We start from the raw sequence: 20416 nt of genomic DNA, 5'->3' as shown, positions 1-20416 counted from the left end.
AGGCATTTCATAGGTAATTCATGATATAGGTGTTTCATAGGTAATTCATGGGATAGACATTTCATAGGTAATTCATGGGATAGGCATTTCATAGGTAATTCATGGGATAGGCGTTTCATAGATAATTCAAGAAAACTGACTCCGTCACAAAAAAATTTCAACAATTCCATAAAAATACTGGTCTATACTTAATCAATGAGCATGCACATAAAAATCACATAGAAAAAGCATTTTTCCATAGGTATCTTTATTGTCATGTTAGATTATATAAACATAAACATAGTACACTTCAGTGTTTTACAATTTGTACTTCACAACCATTTACAGCAACATGGTGATAAAAAGAAAGGTGCACAGGTAGTGAATATGGAACCCAGAAATTTAAGCCTGCTTTACATCAGTATGCCTGGGTCAATCTAGCGAAATGAAGTAAATCATGCAAACTAACAACATATGGCTGCTTCTTTGGTCAAAAACCATCCTTCTTTGTTTACTAATACATTATTAGAAGTTTTCTGTTCTAAGATTTTGAACTTGTTAAAAGAAGAACTGTATTATATTAAAAGTGGTTAATATTGTGAAGAGAAATCTTAAAATGCACACAAACTTACCATCACCAGAAACAGATTTGTGCAATACTTTTAAATGATTAATTATCAAATTGCAAAGCAAACTTCTGTGCATATCTTTGGTCTACATCTACGATCAATCAAGTGCATTCTAAAAATGAAAATGGAAGCCATGCATGCAGTTGGTTAATACAGTGCAGCGTGCTGATACATAGCTACAGAAATGGTGACAAATATTGCTGTAAATGAGTGTTAATACTGGAAAATTCCATGATACAATTGGACATTTGCATTTGAAAACATGCAAACTTCTTCCAACCAATGTAAAAAAAAAAAAGAAAAAAAAGTGCATTAGTTTATATTCAGATACTCAACTAGTACTACATTGGAGTTCAGTGCATGTCATTAGTAGATTAAATATAGAGGGTGATGTTCCAGATGCATATTTCTACATCAGTCAGTCAGTGGGTTTTTTCTTCTGTCTTCAAGATGGTGCATAAACTAGATTGTTTCTACTTGTTTACAAGGATTTCTACGGTGAAATTTTACAACACAGAGTAATTGGGAAAACACTCACTGCGAAAAGCAACACAAAACACAACTCTGACTTAAAACTTCAGCCTAGCCACATAATATTAGCTTTGCCGTTTGGGAAATTCCAAATTCCTCCTGTGTACCTATCTTTTGTACAACACTGTATCATTTGTTGCTGCTTACATATTTCAAGAAATTGCATATAAACAACACCCAATCCCTTGAATATGAAATTATATGAAAAAGTCGTCATTTGTTAAAACTTATAAATCATAATTATATAAATTTTTTAGAAAATATAAATATTTTTTGTATGATACTTGCTCAACAGTCATTTCTATATCCCTTAACACTCTTTGACTCGAAGTCTATGTATTCAATATAATAACACATTATTAACTTCAAGATGAGGTATGAATATTTATAAATGAGGATATATTATATACAATCCGATATATTCTGTTTGAATAACTAAATGTATAAGACATATATATATATATATATATTTATATAATATTACTCTTTTAACATCTTTCAAACACCTGTTTGCACAAAAAGTATGAAATGCATAAAAGTTTTGCTGCATTGAGGTGCAAACTTATAACCCTACACTATACATTACTCTAGATTTTGATTTCATATTCCTATGGAATTGATTGATTATGCAATCACATACTTTGTTACTTTGCTATTCTTCTGATAGAAAGAAGGAGACTCACAGTAAATATATTCAGAGAAGGAAATGCATCTTACAATGTGTGGTATGAGGAATGTATAAAAACATGATAGTTCCGGAGAGGTGAAAAATTGGATGAAAATGTACATAAACCCTCAGCAGGAAGTGTGCAAAAAAAAAAAACAGTTCAACTTCAAAAGCCACAAAAAAGTTCAACAAAAAATAGTATCACAGATAAAATTTGAATCAACAAATATAATATCACTAGTTCATTAAATTTTTTAAAAAGCTTTTGAAAATTTTAATTTTCAAGAATTTTCTTCAATTAAGTTAACTTAATTAATGAACTAATTATTTGACCTCTGATTTCTTTCAAACTATGTGTAAATAAACAACTACTTTCAGCAGTGTGGAATGGCATAACCATCTATCTATAATACTCAATATTATTGCTTTCCATTTACTTTACATAATGTTAACGTTGCCTTTGTACAAAATGATATGTTCTTCAGTATGAGAAAGGGATGGTAAGTGAATTAAAAGTATCTAAAATCACCTTGGCGACGACTTCCCCCATGTGGAGGGGGAGGGGGTGCAGGCGGGGCAGGGGCCCCGTTTGTTGGAATGTGGCTGTTGTATTCTCCGCTTGATCTTCTACCCCTTGTCTGAAAAACAAATGTAACAGTCAGTCAAAATGTCACATCAGATTCAAACATGACTTTTGATAATCACTGTAATTGTGAGAGTTTAAATTCTCTTCTATTATAATGCCATTTCTTTTCCTTTAGTTATATATAATCAATTAATTCATCAATGAGATTTTGAAATCAATGCAATTTGGAATAAAGAAAAGAAAAGAATTATTCTACTACAAATTAGAAATACCACACTGCAAAGTGAATGTATAGTAATGATTTCTTTTACATGCCAGTCAAATCCACACCAACATAAATAGGATTAAATGTATACCCTAACATCTCTATAATGACATCTTGTTAAAAGCATGTCCACATGCAGACCACTAATATGCATTTTACAAGATAATCTACTAATTATTTACTACCAAATATCAGACACGATGATATGCCAGTATTTTGGTTTACCTCCAACCAGTAGCGAGTCAGATACGTTATACATACAGTATTGAGATTTCTTATTTCAAATGATACATTGTATATGCAAAAGATATCGGCTCAACAAGAAACCCAGACTACTACATGTACTCCATACAGGGGAAATCAAAAGCTCATTTTCTTCTAATATTAAATGGCATTTTTGTTTACAGGTTCAATTATCATGAAGAAGGGCTATTGTAAGGCAGTTTGCTTTCGATTTCAACCCCATACACACCTAAACTTCTGTTAGGAAAGATTTGGTACAGAACCCAATTCAAAGCATAGGATCCTACAGTGTATACATGAAGAATATCATAGTCTGGATATACTGAATATTTAGGCTTTATTCTATCACACCTTGACCTATTTCAATGACCCAGAGGAGGAACCTGAAGTGTTACAGGTAACAAATACTGGAAAAAAAAAAGAAATCTTCCATCACAATACTTATTTAATATTTTGTCGTCTCGTCCCCCCCCCCCCCCCCCCCCCCCCACTTCTATAATGAATTGCTCCTTTACAAATATCTGATGTATTGTTTAACATTCCATCAAAAAGCTTTCCAATGAGGAAAACAATCATGTTTTGTCCCCCCCCCCTTCTATAATGAATTGCTCCTTTACAAATATCTAATGTATTGTTTAACATTCCATCTGAAAGCTTTCCAGTGAGAAAAACAATCATGTTTGAAGAATGAAAGAAAATGAAAATTCTAACTCAGTAAAATCTACTGTTATCAGTATTTCACTGTAACATACATAAAATGTCAAAATTATTAATACGAAGACAACAACTAAGAAACACGCCCAATTTCTAGTCACAGCACCAGCTACGATCTAGTCAGCAACGAGATCATTAAAGCGTTTTAAATCAATCTACTTAAAAAGGAGTCCCCTAGCAAGTATTTGTGTCCTAAGACATAATTACCATCAATCGGTCCCAAGACCTCTGGGAATTGAATAGATGAAATTCATTAATAATTGATGTTGGAGCTCTGACATGTAAATATGTACACTTGATACAAAGATATAATAAACATGATGTACATTCAGATGCCTCTACTAAAGAAAAAGGTGGACAGAAAGAATGCCTGAAAGCAGGAGTTAATGACCGACTTCCGCTTTTCTGTATCCTCCAGAACCTTTTTGACAAAGAGAAGCATACAGACAGTTCAATCACATCTCAACTCCCTGGACATTGCATAGCAAATTCCTGGACATTTCAACAGCACAATCACAGGCACAGATATACTATCATACGATGCAGATAAGCGCTTGCAATGTTGATATATGAAATTTATGCATATTCTGATTGACCTCTGATGAAAAATTGTCATTAGTATCTTCGTGCAAAAAATGCTTCCTGTGTGTTCATTAGTCTACTTGGGCAAGTGTGAAAACACATACAAAATGAAAATAAAGCAACTAATTATCGAACGTCTAATAATAGAAATGTTAATAATGCGATTGTCATCTGCTGACTACAACGTCCAATAAGACAAGCTTGATACTGACAGCCATGTGTTACAAAGACTATACATATTGACTCTTTGGGTGATATAGACTATATGGTTCCTTACTGTCGTTAAACACTCTCCCACACTGGCACTTAATGTTGTCTACTAGATCTCAATCCCTGGCAAAAAAATCACTGATTGTTGGGTTGTGCTCATTACATTATCTATAATTTCATTTAGTAATCTCGCTGTTTCTCCTGTGCACATTGTTTATCATCTTTCACCATTAATCAGCTTACATCATTTTAAACAGATATAATAATGTTACAGAATATACCATACAATGGGAAATTATCTCCAGGTATTTCATCTAGAAGTACATGTAGTCAATAAAAAGCATTTACACACTTTAATAAACATCCTCAAAAAGCCCTTAACAAATGAAAATTTCCCAGTATACAGTTAAGTGCATGAAACTTAAAGATGCTGCTATTTCAGCAATATATAGAATGTCTTCACTATCAGTGAATGTAGCCTGTTAGAGTGTTATTGGGAGTCCTCCAGTATTATCGGGGCTCATTCAGTATTATCAGGGCTCTTCCAGTATTAAATCTACCCAACCCCTAGATGATAAAACGTACGTCCATACATATTTTTCTGTCATGGGTTGATCATGTGAATAAGGCACTTATATCCATGGTTCTGAAGTAAGTAAAATATCTGCCATTGTATATTGTTTTGTCTATCAAAATTACATATGCAGGTCGACTTCTTCTGAATGATCAAATGGAGCAAATTTTGATGGGAAAAAATGTGAAAGAGTTTAATGATATTTCTCACATGCCACATGAACTTTTAGTCTAGCATATTCTTAGTATTATCATGATAGATAGAAAAAAAATTATATTCAGCTCTTTTAAAATGCTCCCAATGTTGTTTTTTTCCACCTGCTATACGGGAATAGTACCAATACCCATTCAACTGGGGAAAATAGCATCAAAATAGAACAAATGGGGTATTTTCTATCATTTCAATAAATGGGATTTATTTTGAATTTAATTCTGAATAAGCCATATTTTAAGAACAAACAAGTACTCATGTTTACAATTTAACAAATGTGCACCTTTTATTTTTTTAACCCCTTCTTTTTATTTAAGAGGTCATGAAGAAAGTGGTCAACTCGTACAATGTTTCCTACAAGGTGAATTATGAGTCTCTAATTATAATGTCATAATGGTTTGTTGCTGGTATTTTTTAACCTAAAAATTGGGAGAAATCAATAGTATTTGGCATTGAGAATAGTACCATTTATCGGTACCAGTTATATAAGGAGAGAAAACCCTCACCTCAGTCACCTGTGTAAACGCTAGACTATAGAATCACTTTAGAGTTTAATGCAATTACCTTGCAACTCACTCAAAGGAGTTGATAACTGACAACAGCATTTAGTATAATGCTATAAAAATTTATCTTTTTCTAGCATATTCTTCTAATTTAAGTAATTATTCACAATAGTGTGATAGAAAATGATAGGAAAGATCTATATCATTAAGATTTAAATTTGTAACTAGAGTTTGCTTCTATCCTGGTTAATATGCAACCCTTAAGTATGAAGTCCTGGGATAGGGTAGATTTTTCATGGAATAGCCCTTACTGACCATAAAAGGAAAAAAACAATCTGATTAAATCAGGAATTGTAAGCTGTTGGGAACTGTGCTCATTTAACAAGAACACAACATGACCTGTGTTACATCATTATGAAACGACTACTGTAAATGTCACTTATCAGGAGTTACATACCTTGTCCATCTCTGAATCGGCGCTCACATATTCCTTCAGTATTGTGTAGGGGGCGTATCCTATGTGGCCCTCATTGTTCTTCAGCTTCCACCAGTTCCTGGTGTCATCTAAAACCTGAAATCAATTTGGCATTCAACTTGCATTACACAGCCAGAACTGATACAATCTGTGTCACACTGAAATTACACAGCCAGAACTGATACAATCTGTGTCAAACTGAAATTCTGCTCTGAACTTCATTAGCAGTAACTACACCTGAAATACATGTGGAAATCAAGACTTCATAGAAAAGTGTTTCACATTACTTAATTTATTCTAACTCTTGACAGTTTGCCTCACATTACTTAATTTATTCTAACTCTTGACAGTTTGCCTATTCACATCACTCCATCATTCTATCTCCTGACAGTCTGCCTATTTACATCACTCCATCATTCTATCCCCTGACAGTCTGCCTATTTACATCACTCCATCATTCTATCCCCTGACAGTCTGCCTATTTACATCATTCCACTGTTCTATCTCCTGATAGTCTGCCTATTCAAATTCTAGCAGGACTGTTGTGTAATAGGTTACATTAATTCAAGATTAACCCACCTGCAACAAGTCTCCTTTTTCCACAGTGATTTCTTTAGCATTCCTTCCCTGTCGATCATGTACTGCCTCCATCACTCTGTAACAAATACAGCCATGATAATCACATATAAAAATAAAATCATTTTCAAACTTGTGGGTATCTATTCACAGGTTTTCTTGATTGCTGAAGCTAGGATATTGTAAAGTAAAATTTAATATCTGAATATGCAATTGAGTTCTCAGATGCAACTGTGCTGGATATGACTTAAATGAATACCAGTATAATACAACAGATGTTTGTAAAACACATATGCTTCCCATTGTGCAAAATTGAAAAGGGTTATACACACACACACATCATTTAATTGAGAGTAGCATCATCAATTCAAAATATTGAGCATACAATATCTTCCTATGTCAAGAGTGGATTGACCATGTGACCTAAAAATCCGTAGGGGTCATCAACTCCTGAAGATGTACCAGTGTACCAAGTTTAATGTCTGTCAAGCAAAGGGTTCTCAAGATATTGAACGGACAGTAAATTCCTATGTCCAGTTTCACCCTTGACCTTAGACCACATGACCTCAAAATCCTTAGTAGTCATCTTCTCCTGAAGATGTACCAGTGTAACAAGTTTGATGTCTGTGAAGCAAAGGGTTCTCAAGATATTGATCGGACAGTATATTCCTATGTCCAGTTTGACCCTTGACCATGTGACCTCAAAATCAATAGGGGTCATCTTTTTCTAAAGATATACCAGTGTACCAAGTTTGATGTCTGTCAAGCAAAGGATTCTCGAGACAATGAGGGATCAATATATTCCTATGTACAGTTTGACTCTTGACCTTTGACCTCAAAATCAATAGGGGTCATCTACTCCTTAAGATGTATCAGTGTACCAAGTTTGATGTCTGTCAAGCAAAGGGTTCTCAAGATATTGAGCGGAGAGTATATTCCTATGTCCAGAGTAGATTGACCCTTGACCTTTGGACCTGAAAAACAATAGGGGTCCTTTTCTTCTCATAACCAACCCACATATGAAATATCATTATGATCAAGTGAATGGTTCTCAAGATATTGAGCGGACAACATGTGGTCTTCTGACCGACCGACAGGTGCAAACAATATGCCCCTCTTCTTTGAAGGGGGGCATAATAAGAATATAAGTGGAGGGTAAAAATTCCATCCTCGAGTGTTAATTACTATTCCTCTAAAAGGTCATTCTGTCAGTTATTCAAAAGTTTGTTACAAAATATATGGTCTAAAATATTCACTGGTGTATCAACCAATTTTAGTCACTCAGTTAAATTCTTGAAATGTAAAATTTTAAAGGATTTTGTTCGTTTTACAATTCTATACTATCACAAGATACATATAGTTTTTCATATTGTATGAACCAAGATTCCATCTGAATAGTCCAATAGAAGAAATGTTTTCTGCTTTTCTACATACATGAACGAAACAAAAATGAGTCAACCCCCAACCTATAATACATGTATATATATTTATTACAAGTTGAGAAAATCTATAATTAGAAATCATAGTATTTCCTTTCAAACACGTTTTTTCTATTTTTACCTGGTCGAGTATGAATACCTGTATGACCAGTTTTGTGTGGCGGTTAATGGCTATAAGGTTATAAATGTAGAGAGGTCTTTGTATTTTGTCATTTGAACTCGAGACTGAGTGCATTTCACTCAAAATAACACACCCACTCCCCGCCTATGATTTGATGTTGGTTATATTGTATAATTTCAGTACAATACCCCCCTTCCCATGGCTTTGTTATGATTTAGGGCATTTAAGTAAGCAATGTCTTCAGTTTCTAGTCTTAAATTGCTACATTCAAACGTTTTGGTTCTATTACAAATGAATAAGTGGAGGATAAAAATTCCATCCTCAAGTTTTATTTCTTGTTGCTCTAAAATTGTTGATGAAATTATCAAAAATTCTAATTAGAATTACTAAATGTTTTGCATTAAGTGTCTTAGAGCAAAAATGACTGTAAAATAATTTTCTCAACAAGAAATGTTTTATCAACAACATACATGTATATAGCATGGAATATTCAAGTGGACTCACTTATGTCACAACTCGATGAAAACATATATTCGAAAGTATTCATATTTTCATTTTAAGGAAAATTTCAACTGTTATGGATACAAAACTGACCTTCCATTGGATCTTAGAACCTCTCGTGCAAACTGCATGTTCATATCTTGTTTGGACCTGGGTTCACTGACTCGGGGTTCGTGCACCTCCCGGTTCCTGAACAAACCACACACACATTCGTTACTAATAAACTGTCTGTCTACTGAATGTAACAATGTTGCTTTCTATATTAAACTATGTGTACAAAAACATTGATCTATCAGAAGCGGTAGCCAACTCATGTTTACAAAGTTATAGTGAAATTATTTCAGTCATTTAAACCTTTTCACTCTCAAACATTTAAATACATGTATAAAATCTTGTGTAAAGAATTCCATCAGCCCCGGGCTCAACATTCACATCTGTCAGATACCAGTCTAAAACGCTGACAGACAAGAAAATTCTTTGGACAAGTGATAAGAAAAAATATTAGAAGACTTTTTTCTCATTACTGATCATTGTAATACACTTTTGTGTCATAGAATTGATAATATCAGAGGTGTTCCAGCTTCATGATGAATATAACCGCCTTAGTAAATTAGTTGACAAATAATAGAAGATGCCAAAAATATTTCGAAAACTTTCTGCAGACAATAAAGGGGGGGGGGGGGGGGAATCTGTTATTATTGCTTGAATAATTTCCAAGCATATTTTACAAATTGTATGCTACACTCAAAAGTAAAATATGCTGTGAAGTCTGTACACAGAATGTAGTTTATCATGCAATTCAAAAGCCAAGTACATTGAAATCTTTGGTATAATTACTTTTCAAAAATATTTTCAGACAAGTAAAAATTGAATTAAGGTGAGTACATATTCATGTCACATGTCCTAAGCAGCATGAAGAGAAAAAAAGATGAATGCTAACCCCCAGCAGCTGAGGAGTGCAAGAGTCTGTATGTTAATACAGGGAGTCACTACACACTACTCTACAATGGAAATTAAATAGAACATTGTGCTACAACACCGACATAAACACGCATGACCTCTACCGAGTCGAATTAGTTGATATACACACTTCGAACACGGGAGATTAAACATTGTTTACAATATTTGATGTTTTCAGACAGTTAGATTTTAGAATATTATTTCTAAGATATTGGGAAAGTTCATCTTAACCTTTGTTATATTCATGGACTTACGACCAGATTACAACAGAGTACAAAGAGCATAATACATGGATTTGCAACATCAACTAATTAGTGTATATGTCTTAACACATTGCTATTTCCTTGATGTTGAAATTACGACAATACATGATAAAAACATTACTGTGGAAACCTCTCTCCACAACAAACTTCATGGAATATGTGACAATGATAAGCAATTTCATGTCAAACCTTCAGAGGTAATACTTTACAAAAATATTCACTGAAAATGAAAAAATTCCAATACTTCGTAAGCTCAACATTAAATCATTTAAATTTCCGTAGGACCAATTTTCACGTCTTGTTGATGTTTTTGTTTATCAGGATGTAATTTGTGGACAGGGTTTCTCTAAAAATTTTAAATTGTTTATTTCATTGTGTATTGAAATCTTTGGGAAAATGCTACCAAAATCCACAAATTTAAATAATTAAGCCCCCATCAAAATCTAATGGTTCCACAATATCTTTGTTTCTTTTCATTTTTCTCTGTCAAATACTAGCAGTGGAAGTTGGTTGTGGAGAGATTGCTGGTGAGACAGACCTATTAATGTGCTGCTCAACATGCTCCTGATAGCGTGCTACGTTAGGGTTAGTAAAAGGGACCCCTGGAGGGGGGGTAGAGGGACGCTTGGTTGACCTTGCGTAGTTGTCCTCTGGTGGTCGGCTATACTGATCATAACGATTTGACCGTCCAATATAATTCCTATCCTCTTCGCGTGATGAAGGGAAAGGCATCACCATATCTACTCCCTGAAAAGGTGCATATCAATGTTAGAAACTTCATTTCACAATTACTTTGAATTTTAAATAAAAAATATTTCCTCCATTTTCATCTAATGTAATTATCTAACAGTCTGGCAATAGGCAAACTGAATTTAAAAATACATATATTCCTTACAGGTGAAAAGACACACAACATAAGGCAGCTTTGGAGGTTCAAATGTCCTTAAAACCGGCATCAACTACATGTATACAACTCCCATAACTTCCGAATGACATTTGTAATCTTTCTAACCTCTCTCCTGGCTCGGTCCTCCATGTCACGATCCCTGATCTGTCTCTCGTGGTTCATCAAAGCATCCTCCATACGACTCCTGTCAATCTTGTCCACCGGAGCTGAAACTGCTGGGGTCCAACCATTGTAGAACCTGGGCGTGTAGTTGTCCCCATAATTGTCCCTAAAAAATTGCACCAGGCAGCATATATAGGATGTCACAAACTGTCCAACTGTTCAGTAACAATATTCATACCATAAAAAATCCATAAAACAATAATCAATCAAAAAGTGTGCATACCAATAACCTACATTTCTTCAGTTTATATATGCTCCTCAGAACTCTAAAAATTCAAATGCTTTCCTATACTCTATACAGTGCAAATACATACAAGAGGCCTGTAGGCCACATCACTCACCTGAGCTATGCATTTTCTCATTTAACATATCAAATCCTCTAGCTCAGGTTAGCTAAAAAAAAAGTACAAAAACATCTTTGGGTTGTCTCCTCACCTGCTGGCTGTCCATGACTTTCCGAGAGACTGCCACAGTTCCAGTTCTTTAGATGTTAAACAATTCAGTAATAACTGTCTAGCATCCTGAGTGATATTTGGCCTGGTCGCACTCTCTGCAAGGTCACGACCTCCATGCACAGGATCACGGCTAGCCTCATATATCAAGCTTAGGGGTGTGAATAAAAAGTGAACTAGCTCAGGAGCATTGGGGTCATGTATGTGAGCCTTCAATTTAGCCAGCAGATTAAATGCAAATTTGAACTTTTCAAAAATGTCAATAAAGTCATCTGCTGGTGGAGGTTTTGCTCTCATATTTAGCATCCCATCTGAAACAGAAATTTTCATCCAATCAATATCAATGTTCATATCACATAACTAATATAAATTTTTCCAAAGGTCTCTCTCAAGTTCCCAAACTTCACTACAGATGCATCAATTTAATTGAAACCATTTTTAATTTTCATGATAGCTATATGATACTGTATACAAGGAGATTTTTGTTGCATGTAATTTTTGCCTAAATACACTAAAATGCAATTTTATCCTGTTACATCTGTCCAGGCCATCCTTAAAATTGTTGATTCACCATAATGCAACTCATTTCAGTATTAAGTAGGTATGTAATTTTCCCCTTATCTTTCTATCCAACTCAAAATCACACATCAAAGCCATTTTTCATAATTCCATATATTGATAGTCAATGAAAACATCCCTGAGCCAAAAAAAAAATAATTGAAAAAATGAGTAGAGAAGAAGTGGAGGAGTCGGTCACATTTAAGCTAATCAAAATTATATGAAGGATGGCCACCAATCTGTTCCTAGTTTTATTAGGGTAAATATTAAATACAAATTCAACAACTTAATATTTGCTCATTTTGGTTAAGGCTAAAATGGGCCATGGAAAAAAAGGGGGAGAGGTGAAATTTTTTCCTAAATACAGTAATCATAATCATCCGTATGTTTGGCATCATATACAGTGATTTTTCACAACAGTATTGACAGAAATAACAGCAATATAATGTCCAAAAATAGTTTCCAACAATTTTCGGTGTTATTTAAATGTAATACAACACCTCCAGTCTGTCGATTGTTTTTGGACTTTTTGTTGCTGCGGTCCTTTCTTCGCCTTTCCAGTTCCTTGTACGCTTCAGCAGCCTGCTGCAATCTGGACACAAATTTCTCTATGTCATCAAAACATGCATTCAGCAGTTGCTGCAAAGCCAAAAAAAAAAAATACAATTAAGAAGTTGCAAATGAACTATGATCTTCATCTTTTAATGAAAACCATTTGCAATCTGCAGGAAATTCTAAGACAACAGTTGATGTTCCCAAAAGAAAATAATACTTCAACAAATCCTTCTAAACCTTTCAAAACTTTCTGAACAAAGAAAAGCAGTTAAACACTGTGGTTACATGAAAAAATCTATGAAAACTTTTTACATGAATTGACTGTTATTTTCTACAGTATCGTAAATTACCAACTGTAAGGAAAGTCTAAGGAAATAAAATATTCAATCTCTTTTACTCTCTGACAGTTTAAAGAATTACACAAGTTAAATAGAGTGATGTTTACTTGCAAGAACTTTATTTGCGTTTCAATTTGTGAGTTTGTAAATTTGTCATAAGGTTTCTGTGAGAATCATTTTGAATTTACATATAGCGATAAACAAATTGAATGTTTGCATAAATTATGTCTCCCAGATAAATCCGACAAGACCAGATAGCAGAAATAAAAAAGTTTCAATGCCAGTGTCTAAACTAAATTTGAATTATGCCATCATATTAAATGGCTATCAGTTTTTAAATTTTTCTGCAACATCCTGTATTTGATTCTTTTAAAATTCATACATTTGAGCAATATACCCATACATTTTAAACAAACTATTAATCAGATATATTTGTTCCAGTGGGAAAATGAATAAGACTTATAAAATCATCAGACCATGACTTCAAGGCATACACCTGAAAGTCAAGATGAAAAACTGGAGTTATCTGTCCTTGTGAACTTACCACATCTCTCTCCAGAATTTCATTTTGGCCACTGTCCATGTCACTGGGCATGAAAGAGGCTCGGTTTGTTTGGCCTAGTCCTCCAATCCCACCCGCCTGTCTACTGCTCTGTCTGTAGTCTGTAAGTATAAACACCACATACGGGATCAGCAGTGTTTTTACCTGGACAGATGACACCTTGTTACACTTGCTGTATATTATCAAGAAAATTAGTGTATTTATCTGTCCACAAGTCAGCAATAGCTGCTCGAGCATCAATTCAGTTACAGATCCTGGTGCAAAGTAAAAATCCTGTAAAATTTGAGAGAAAACCTGAAAGTTGAAACAATAGAATATAAGTTACACTAATCCAACACCGACTGGACATCCGTGACCAGTGGACAATGACCACTCACTCTGTGAAACAATTCTGGCCTCCAGCTGGAGAGGATTTCCGTCTCTCTGTGGTATCTGATCAAATTGCACATTACTTGGGCATTAATTCACTTATCTCCTCTTAATAAATTCATGAATATTTTGTTATCTCAAGTAATACATGTAGTGCAATAATAGACAAAGCTGGTTTCTAACTCATCATAGGGTTTACAGTTACTGGAAGGATCAAAACCTTGAACATTTCAATTTCATAGTATAAAATTATACATCAGTACTGTGTCGTGTAATATGTCTCTAGCTAAATTAACTAAAATAATAAAACTTCTGAAATTCATCAACATCAAGTAAAATTTCATCAAGAGTGTGAAAAATCTAAAAAGGTACAAGTGAAAAAACAAAAAAGAAATCATTAGTTGCAATATTAGGGTTTCTTTCATTAACACGCAGCAGCTATCTAAGTATTAATCTAATCAAATGATCTTTTTTGAAAAAAAATCAAAGGACTATATGATAAAAGAGTTGTACTCGTCCATTCATTAAAACTGACAATTGTGCTTTTGTTTTAAAATTAAGTGTATTTTGTGTAAGGATCCTTATGAAATTCGGTTCTTTTTCTCAATTTTACCAAAATGACATAAAACCAAAATGTTAAATTCACAAACACGTTTGCTGCCTTCATCGACATTTTGACATAAAATTACTATTTACTATACTGTATTTCTTCTAGGAAACATCCAGTGGATGCTTGGACACACACGCATGCACAAACACACATGCATGTATCAATCGGACATTTATCTTTTCAGTACACGTGATAGTAAAAAATATCTGTCCAAAGATGCACTCTGTTCCATGAAAGAAAACCATCTTAAAACGAGAGCTCCGCATAGTGAGGCATATCCCCTCACAATTAGTGTCTACAAGCTTTTTCTATGAATTCCCATAATGACCTTGACCATTGATCCAAAAATCAAAGGATTCTTTCTCTCTTCATAAGAGAGCTATATGTGCATTGGTCAATCAATCAAAAAGTGGCCTGTAGAGCATTTACAAGGTCCATGTTATACAAACACTTGCACACATACTTACCCGAACACGAACAGCCCCATTACTACACACCCTCTTGCAAAGAATTGTGCAGGGATAAAGAATTGCATTTTTAATAAATTAGGGTAAAATTGAGAAATTGAAGCACTTTTAACATTATGTACACTAAATGACTGCAAATATTATACACAAATCATGTTAAAATGTGTTGGAAATTATCTTTCTATAAAATAAAAGATTGAACTAATTCCTTTAAAACTTCTTATCAAACACTGTCCTTTGATCTTTCTTTTAAATGAAAATACATGCAAGTAGAATCTTAAAACTTTTATAAACATAATTTCAGTCAAGTCCCTACCTCTTTGAAATTTTTCTTCTCGATGAAAATTGAGTAAATTTAGATTACATTTTTATATATTTTCAATTTTAAACCTACCATGAAATAAAAAACAAAAACAAATTAAAACTCTGTTAGTGTCAGCTGACTAGGAGCCCCACTCATCATCTATGTTAGTGATCAGCCTCAATCCCACAATGCAAATCATTTAACATTAGTGATAACCTTCTACACAAAATGTCACTACGTCTCAAAATCATGTAAACCAATACAAAGGTAGCATGAACAGTACCAAAGAGTTAACACTTTTAAAATTGCAGACACATTTTTAAAAAAATTTTGTTAATATTTCTTTACATGAAGCATGATTAATGGTCTCTCCAGGTGCATATTTGCTACTGGGCACAAGTGAGAAATAGGCAGGGCATTTGCAAGGACATGCAGCAAGCTTTAGGAAAACTCACTAATTTCATCATCTACGAAATTATTCGCCGGATTATCCCTGGCACTCTGCTGGGTGTAGAAATCACTACGGCCGAGGCCTGCACTCTCTTTCAAGTATGTTTCTAGAAATATAAAAGTCCCACCATGTTCAACGAAGAGCTCCCTACTCGTCAGTCCCTGAATTTCTTTTCTTCAACATTGAAAATGTATAAAACTAATCAGGATCAAAGATAAAAAAAAAAAAAAAATTGCTGATGTGCATATTACAGGAACAAACCCACTGATGGGGTCAGGTATGTCACTAGCTATATACATAAATGTTGTACTCATAACATATAAACACACACATGTATATATATAAAAAATAAATAAATAAATAAATAATAATAATAAAATACACACATATATATAATACATGCAGATCACACTGAATATGGAAATAGTGTCAATTACTTAATACTTGTACCTTAACATGTTCAAGCAGATTGTACATTCACTAAGTCATTCACTCCATAAACCATACATAAAAAGGTATACAAAAAAACACCCTTGGCCAATATTAATTTCAAAACATGTACCAGAATTTTACAAGTGATGTAAAAATTGCATGAAACTTGTTGGAAATTTACATTCTAAGACTTGTTAAATGTGAATATTTTGAATGATTTCAGTTTTGATTTGATAAATGTCCATTACATGCAAGTTGCTTGGGATATTTCTCTTCACCTGTATTACTTAATGAGATCATTAAATGAATATACAGGTTGTAGGTTTAATGTACAAGGTAATTAAAATTCCACTACAGTACATTCTGTTCCTGCATGCATCATCTAATGGGATCTAATATTAAGAACACAGTCTTACCACAGTCTAAGAAACTGGTAAATGCATTTTCTGATGGCGTTTTCAAAGCTGAATGGATTCACCAAATTAATACAATTTCTCAAAAATAATAAAAATTTTCAAATGATATTTATTGAGTATTAACTCAAAAAAATCTGAACATTTCAATGACATACCATAACCAGATATATCAACACAAAAATAATTATATCATACATTGTAACTATGTATCATCAAATCCCCATCCCTCACGGATACATGTATATACATGTGTATTGAAATATATACTGTAAAATCACTATTTTTCATGGAGGCTAAGTCACATTGATTTTGCAGCGCAATCATATCCTAAAAAATTGATATCATCTCTATGAAATACAAAATTTCTTCTAAACAACAAAAATCAACAACTCTTACACCAATTCTTTACCTCAAACCATAAAATTTTGCCCTCGGGGAAAATTAATGATTTTACAGTCCTGTAATATGTATAGTGTGGAGCCCCTTTCCATTCCAGTGAACGTGGGTACATTTGGAGTCCCTCGACTCTCCAGCTTACAGTTTCATGACAAACATTTTGACTTACTTTGGTAGTTTTGGCTGGATTTGATAAATTCCTGATTAAAATCACTAGAACTGGCAGAAAATTGTCTACGTGTGACCGGAGGCTTCCACACCCACTGGCCTGCTACAGCCATTAAATGTTAGAAAAAACCAGTGTCAAACAGTGACCAAGAACTGTATTAGTTTTCAGCAGTGGAAACTGTTACATTGATGGTATAAACTAAGAGTTCTATTATTATTGCTAAATAAGTTGTCTTGAACATCAAAAGAAAAGTTTCAGATTAAATCATGCAACCCAATCAACAAGAAACCCATGGGCCATATTCCTCACCTGGGCAATAGCATTTCCCTATGTAAAATAATAATTCATTCTGGTCCCAGGGGTCATGATGTAACTCCAATCTACACACGGGGATGCTTGCATATCAGTTTGACATCCTTGTGGTTCTTGAGAAGATTTTAAAAGTTTCTTATATATTCCTCAGTAAAACTTTAAACCCCTCTGGGAGCCCCACACTGGTTCATATACATGAATCCAAGTATGTAATATAAATATTTGGCATGACCTTCCATATGAACAAATTTGTGCATCATTTACACAATGATTGTTTGTGACAAATTTGGTTCAATCTAGAACAGCGAAACACTAGGTTCTTGAGAGAAAGTTGAAAGTCTGAAAAGTTTACAGATTGACCACAGACAAGCTTTGATAAAAAAAAACCAAAAAAACCCCCACTTTTAAAGCTTTCATCTCTAATGAGTAAAAAATTGGGACAATCTCTTAAAAATCATTGGAGATTAAGTATATAAATTTAAGTATATGCAAATTCTTTTGACATGCTTAATATCTTGATTTCAACTGCAAACTACTTTTTACTAATATTTAGGAACATCCAACTATCTTCAGTTTCATCAACAAGCTGAAACTCTCTCTACACCTACACCTCTCAAAAACATGCACTCTAACATTATATTGAAAAATATTCTTCATGGGTAAATATTTATACCAATTAACCTCTCCATTTTGTACAGACCAATTGCATATGCAAAGGGAAGTCAGTCTTATTTACCTTCATCCTGTATGTCCAAATGTTTTACTTGTGTTTCTATATTTTGTTTGCTGTCTGTCATATCTTCAAAACATGACATATTTTCATCCCATTTAAACATGTACATAATAATGATGTTCATCGGAGCAGTTGTCCACTGTCAACCATGTTATAATAACATCAACATAATATAAATGTACAGAAAATAAAGAGAAATGTCGCACACAAAAACAAGGGAGAATGTATAGTATATGGAACTATGCATATCCCAATCACTGTCCATCTTATTTTAATGTGTACTAGTGCTTTGTGTTACAACTGAGTACTAACTTGATGGTTTACTATCATTTAAGAATCAAAACATGTCTAGAAAAGGATTCTTACCATCTCCAAATCTGGGAGGGTTAGGGGCTGGGCCCATGGGAGGAGGGGGGATTCTCTGCCTGTAATACACAACTCTCAATTAAACACAAGTACTGTACAACCATTCTCAGGATAAAAATTTACAACACAAGCAAGAAAGGTTTCAGCAGCATTTTAAGTGTTCAAGAGAAATGTGTTTATAAATTCTGTATACAGCCTTCTTTCCGCTGCGGTGTAATTTTCATTACAGACCAAAACCTTAGTACTAAAATTACCTTGAATATGACCTAGCCATGTAGCAAATATATAGAATGGACACAAGAGATGCATAGAATGATGCCCAGAAGTGAAGTTAAAGCTGTATACAGTATATCATAACAATACATACTCTCAATGAAACTGGCTGGGCACTTACTGAAACAAAATCCAAGCCAGAGATATTTTGTCGAGCATTCCTATCAATACCTACCCCGATGTCCCTCCTAGTCTGCCATCCTTTGCAGCCTGTATTTCATCCACTATATCTTGTGCCTAGAAAAGGTTATGATTTTGTTAAATTCATCTGCTCACCTATTCAAGTACATTAGTTCTAAGGCCTTTTTTTTTTTTTGAGTTGGTTTACGGATCCGCCACACTGATTTTTTGATATGTTGGAAAAAAAATAAAATGGTTTTTCACTCCTTTTTATATTTCCGACCCTGTAATTTTTCCTTTTCACAAAAAAACAAAACAAAACAAAAACAAACAAAAAAAAAAAAGAAAGAAAGAAAGAAAGAAAAGAAAATCGATTCCGCTGGACTGGATATTTGGACAGACGCCTCCGTCGATGTTTGAAATCTCAGGACAGTCCATAATATTCATGTGACGTGTGTGGAATATCAGTCAACTTCAGCCGGTGCTAACAATTATTCTGCACATTAGTAACATTGCTTTTTGCTTCCAATAAGTTATCTGTTTATGAAACTAACTTCTGATTAGCATTAGTTATGCATTGCATACCATTTAGATATGTAAATCCCAAAATAAAAACAAACACTTGTTTTCAGATGGCATCCATGACGTACGTTGGGTTGCACTTAAATCACCTAAACAAGTATAACCCTACCTGACCTTGCCATGCATACATTTTGCAGAGGATACACTTTTAAATTCTTATTAATGAATTTTAAAGAAATATTCTTCATAATTAATATATGTAATTCTTCATATATTGAAGGAGGTTGAAAACATATTTAACATTATTGAATTCATTCATTGTATAAAATTTGTTGACTACATACAATAAATTGATCTGACCTATATAAAATTCAGAATTTTTTAATAAATGTTTATAGGGTTCATGAATTTTATTTATAACTTTACTTGACTTCATAAATAAGACTTTAAAACTTAAAAGTAAATTTTTAGACAAAATATAAGCTTGGTAAGGTCAGTCAGGATTTTAGTACTTCCGATGATTCTCATATATACGTCATGGATGCCATCTTTTGAATGGAAAAACGATGTGGTTCTTTTATTTTGGGATTTACATAACTAAACGGTAAACAATGGCATTTGATAATGATAGAAAGTTAATTTAATAAACAAATAACATTTTTGAAGGAAACAGCTTTGTTGCCATGGTGCACAATAGTCACTATATACCACCGTCTTAAGTTAATATTGAAGTTGATAATAAAACATTGACCTCAAATCAAGTTCATTTTTATTACTTAACATTTTGTCATTTGAACTTTTTTTTTTTACCTCCTCCGAACAGATTTGAAAATTTTGAAATCCGTAAACCAATTTAAAAAAAAAATTGGCCTAAGTTCAATACTTTTTTAAAAATTATTTTTTTTTGTAGATTC

At 33.5% G+C, this 20416-nt stretch overlaps 1 protein-coding gene across 27 annotated transcripts in view; it reads right to left on the bottom strand.

The window, feature by feature from the left end:
* Positions 1–20416, bottom strand: part of LOC125682928 (epidermal growth factor receptor kinase substrate 8-like protein 1) — a 57960-nt gene that overhangs the window by 18537 nt on the left and 19007 nt on the right. For 9 of the 27 annotated variants that reach the window (XM_048923503.2, XM_048923495.2, XM_056140107.1 and 6 more), the window contains 14 exons: positions 19036–19097; positions 18588–18646; positions 16612–16659; positions 15768–15869; positions 13545–13663; positions 12608–12746; positions 11533–11860; positions 11041–11203; positions 10567–10775; positions 8899–8994; positions 6748–6823; positions 6151–6264; positions 3822–3842; positions 2336–2444 (listed from right to left, as the gene is read on the bottom strand). In XM_048923503.2, the coding sequence (XP_048779460.2) occupies positions 2336–2444; positions 3822–3842; positions 6151–6264; positions 6748–6823; positions 8899–8994; positions 10567–10775; positions 11041–11203; positions 11533–11860; positions 12608–12746; positions 13545–13663; positions 15768–15869; positions 16612–16659; positions 18588–18646; positions 19036–19097 (1645 nt within the window). The remainder of the gene's footprint in view (positions 1–2335; positions 2445–3821; positions 3843–6150; positions 6265–6747; positions 6824–8898; positions 8995–10566; positions 10776–11040; positions 11204–11532; positions 11861–12607; positions 12747–13544; positions 13664–15767; positions 15870–16611; positions 16660–18587; positions 18647–19035; positions 19098–20416) is intronic. The other 18 variants (XM_056140110.1, XM_048923502.2, XM_056140112.1 and 15 more) reach the window with 8 other exon arrangements.

The sequence above is a fragment of the Ostrea edulis genome, chromosome 6, assembly GCF_947568905.1.
Source record: "Ostrea edulis chromosome 6, xbOstEdul1.1, whole genome shotgun sequence".
NCBI classification, from domain to species: Eukaryota; Metazoa; Mollusca; class Bivalvia; order Ostreida; family Ostreidae; genus Ostrea; species Ostrea edulis.
The sequence above is the reverse complement of the archived record's forward strand: the minus strand, read 5'-3'. Positions and strand labels throughout refer to the sequence as shown.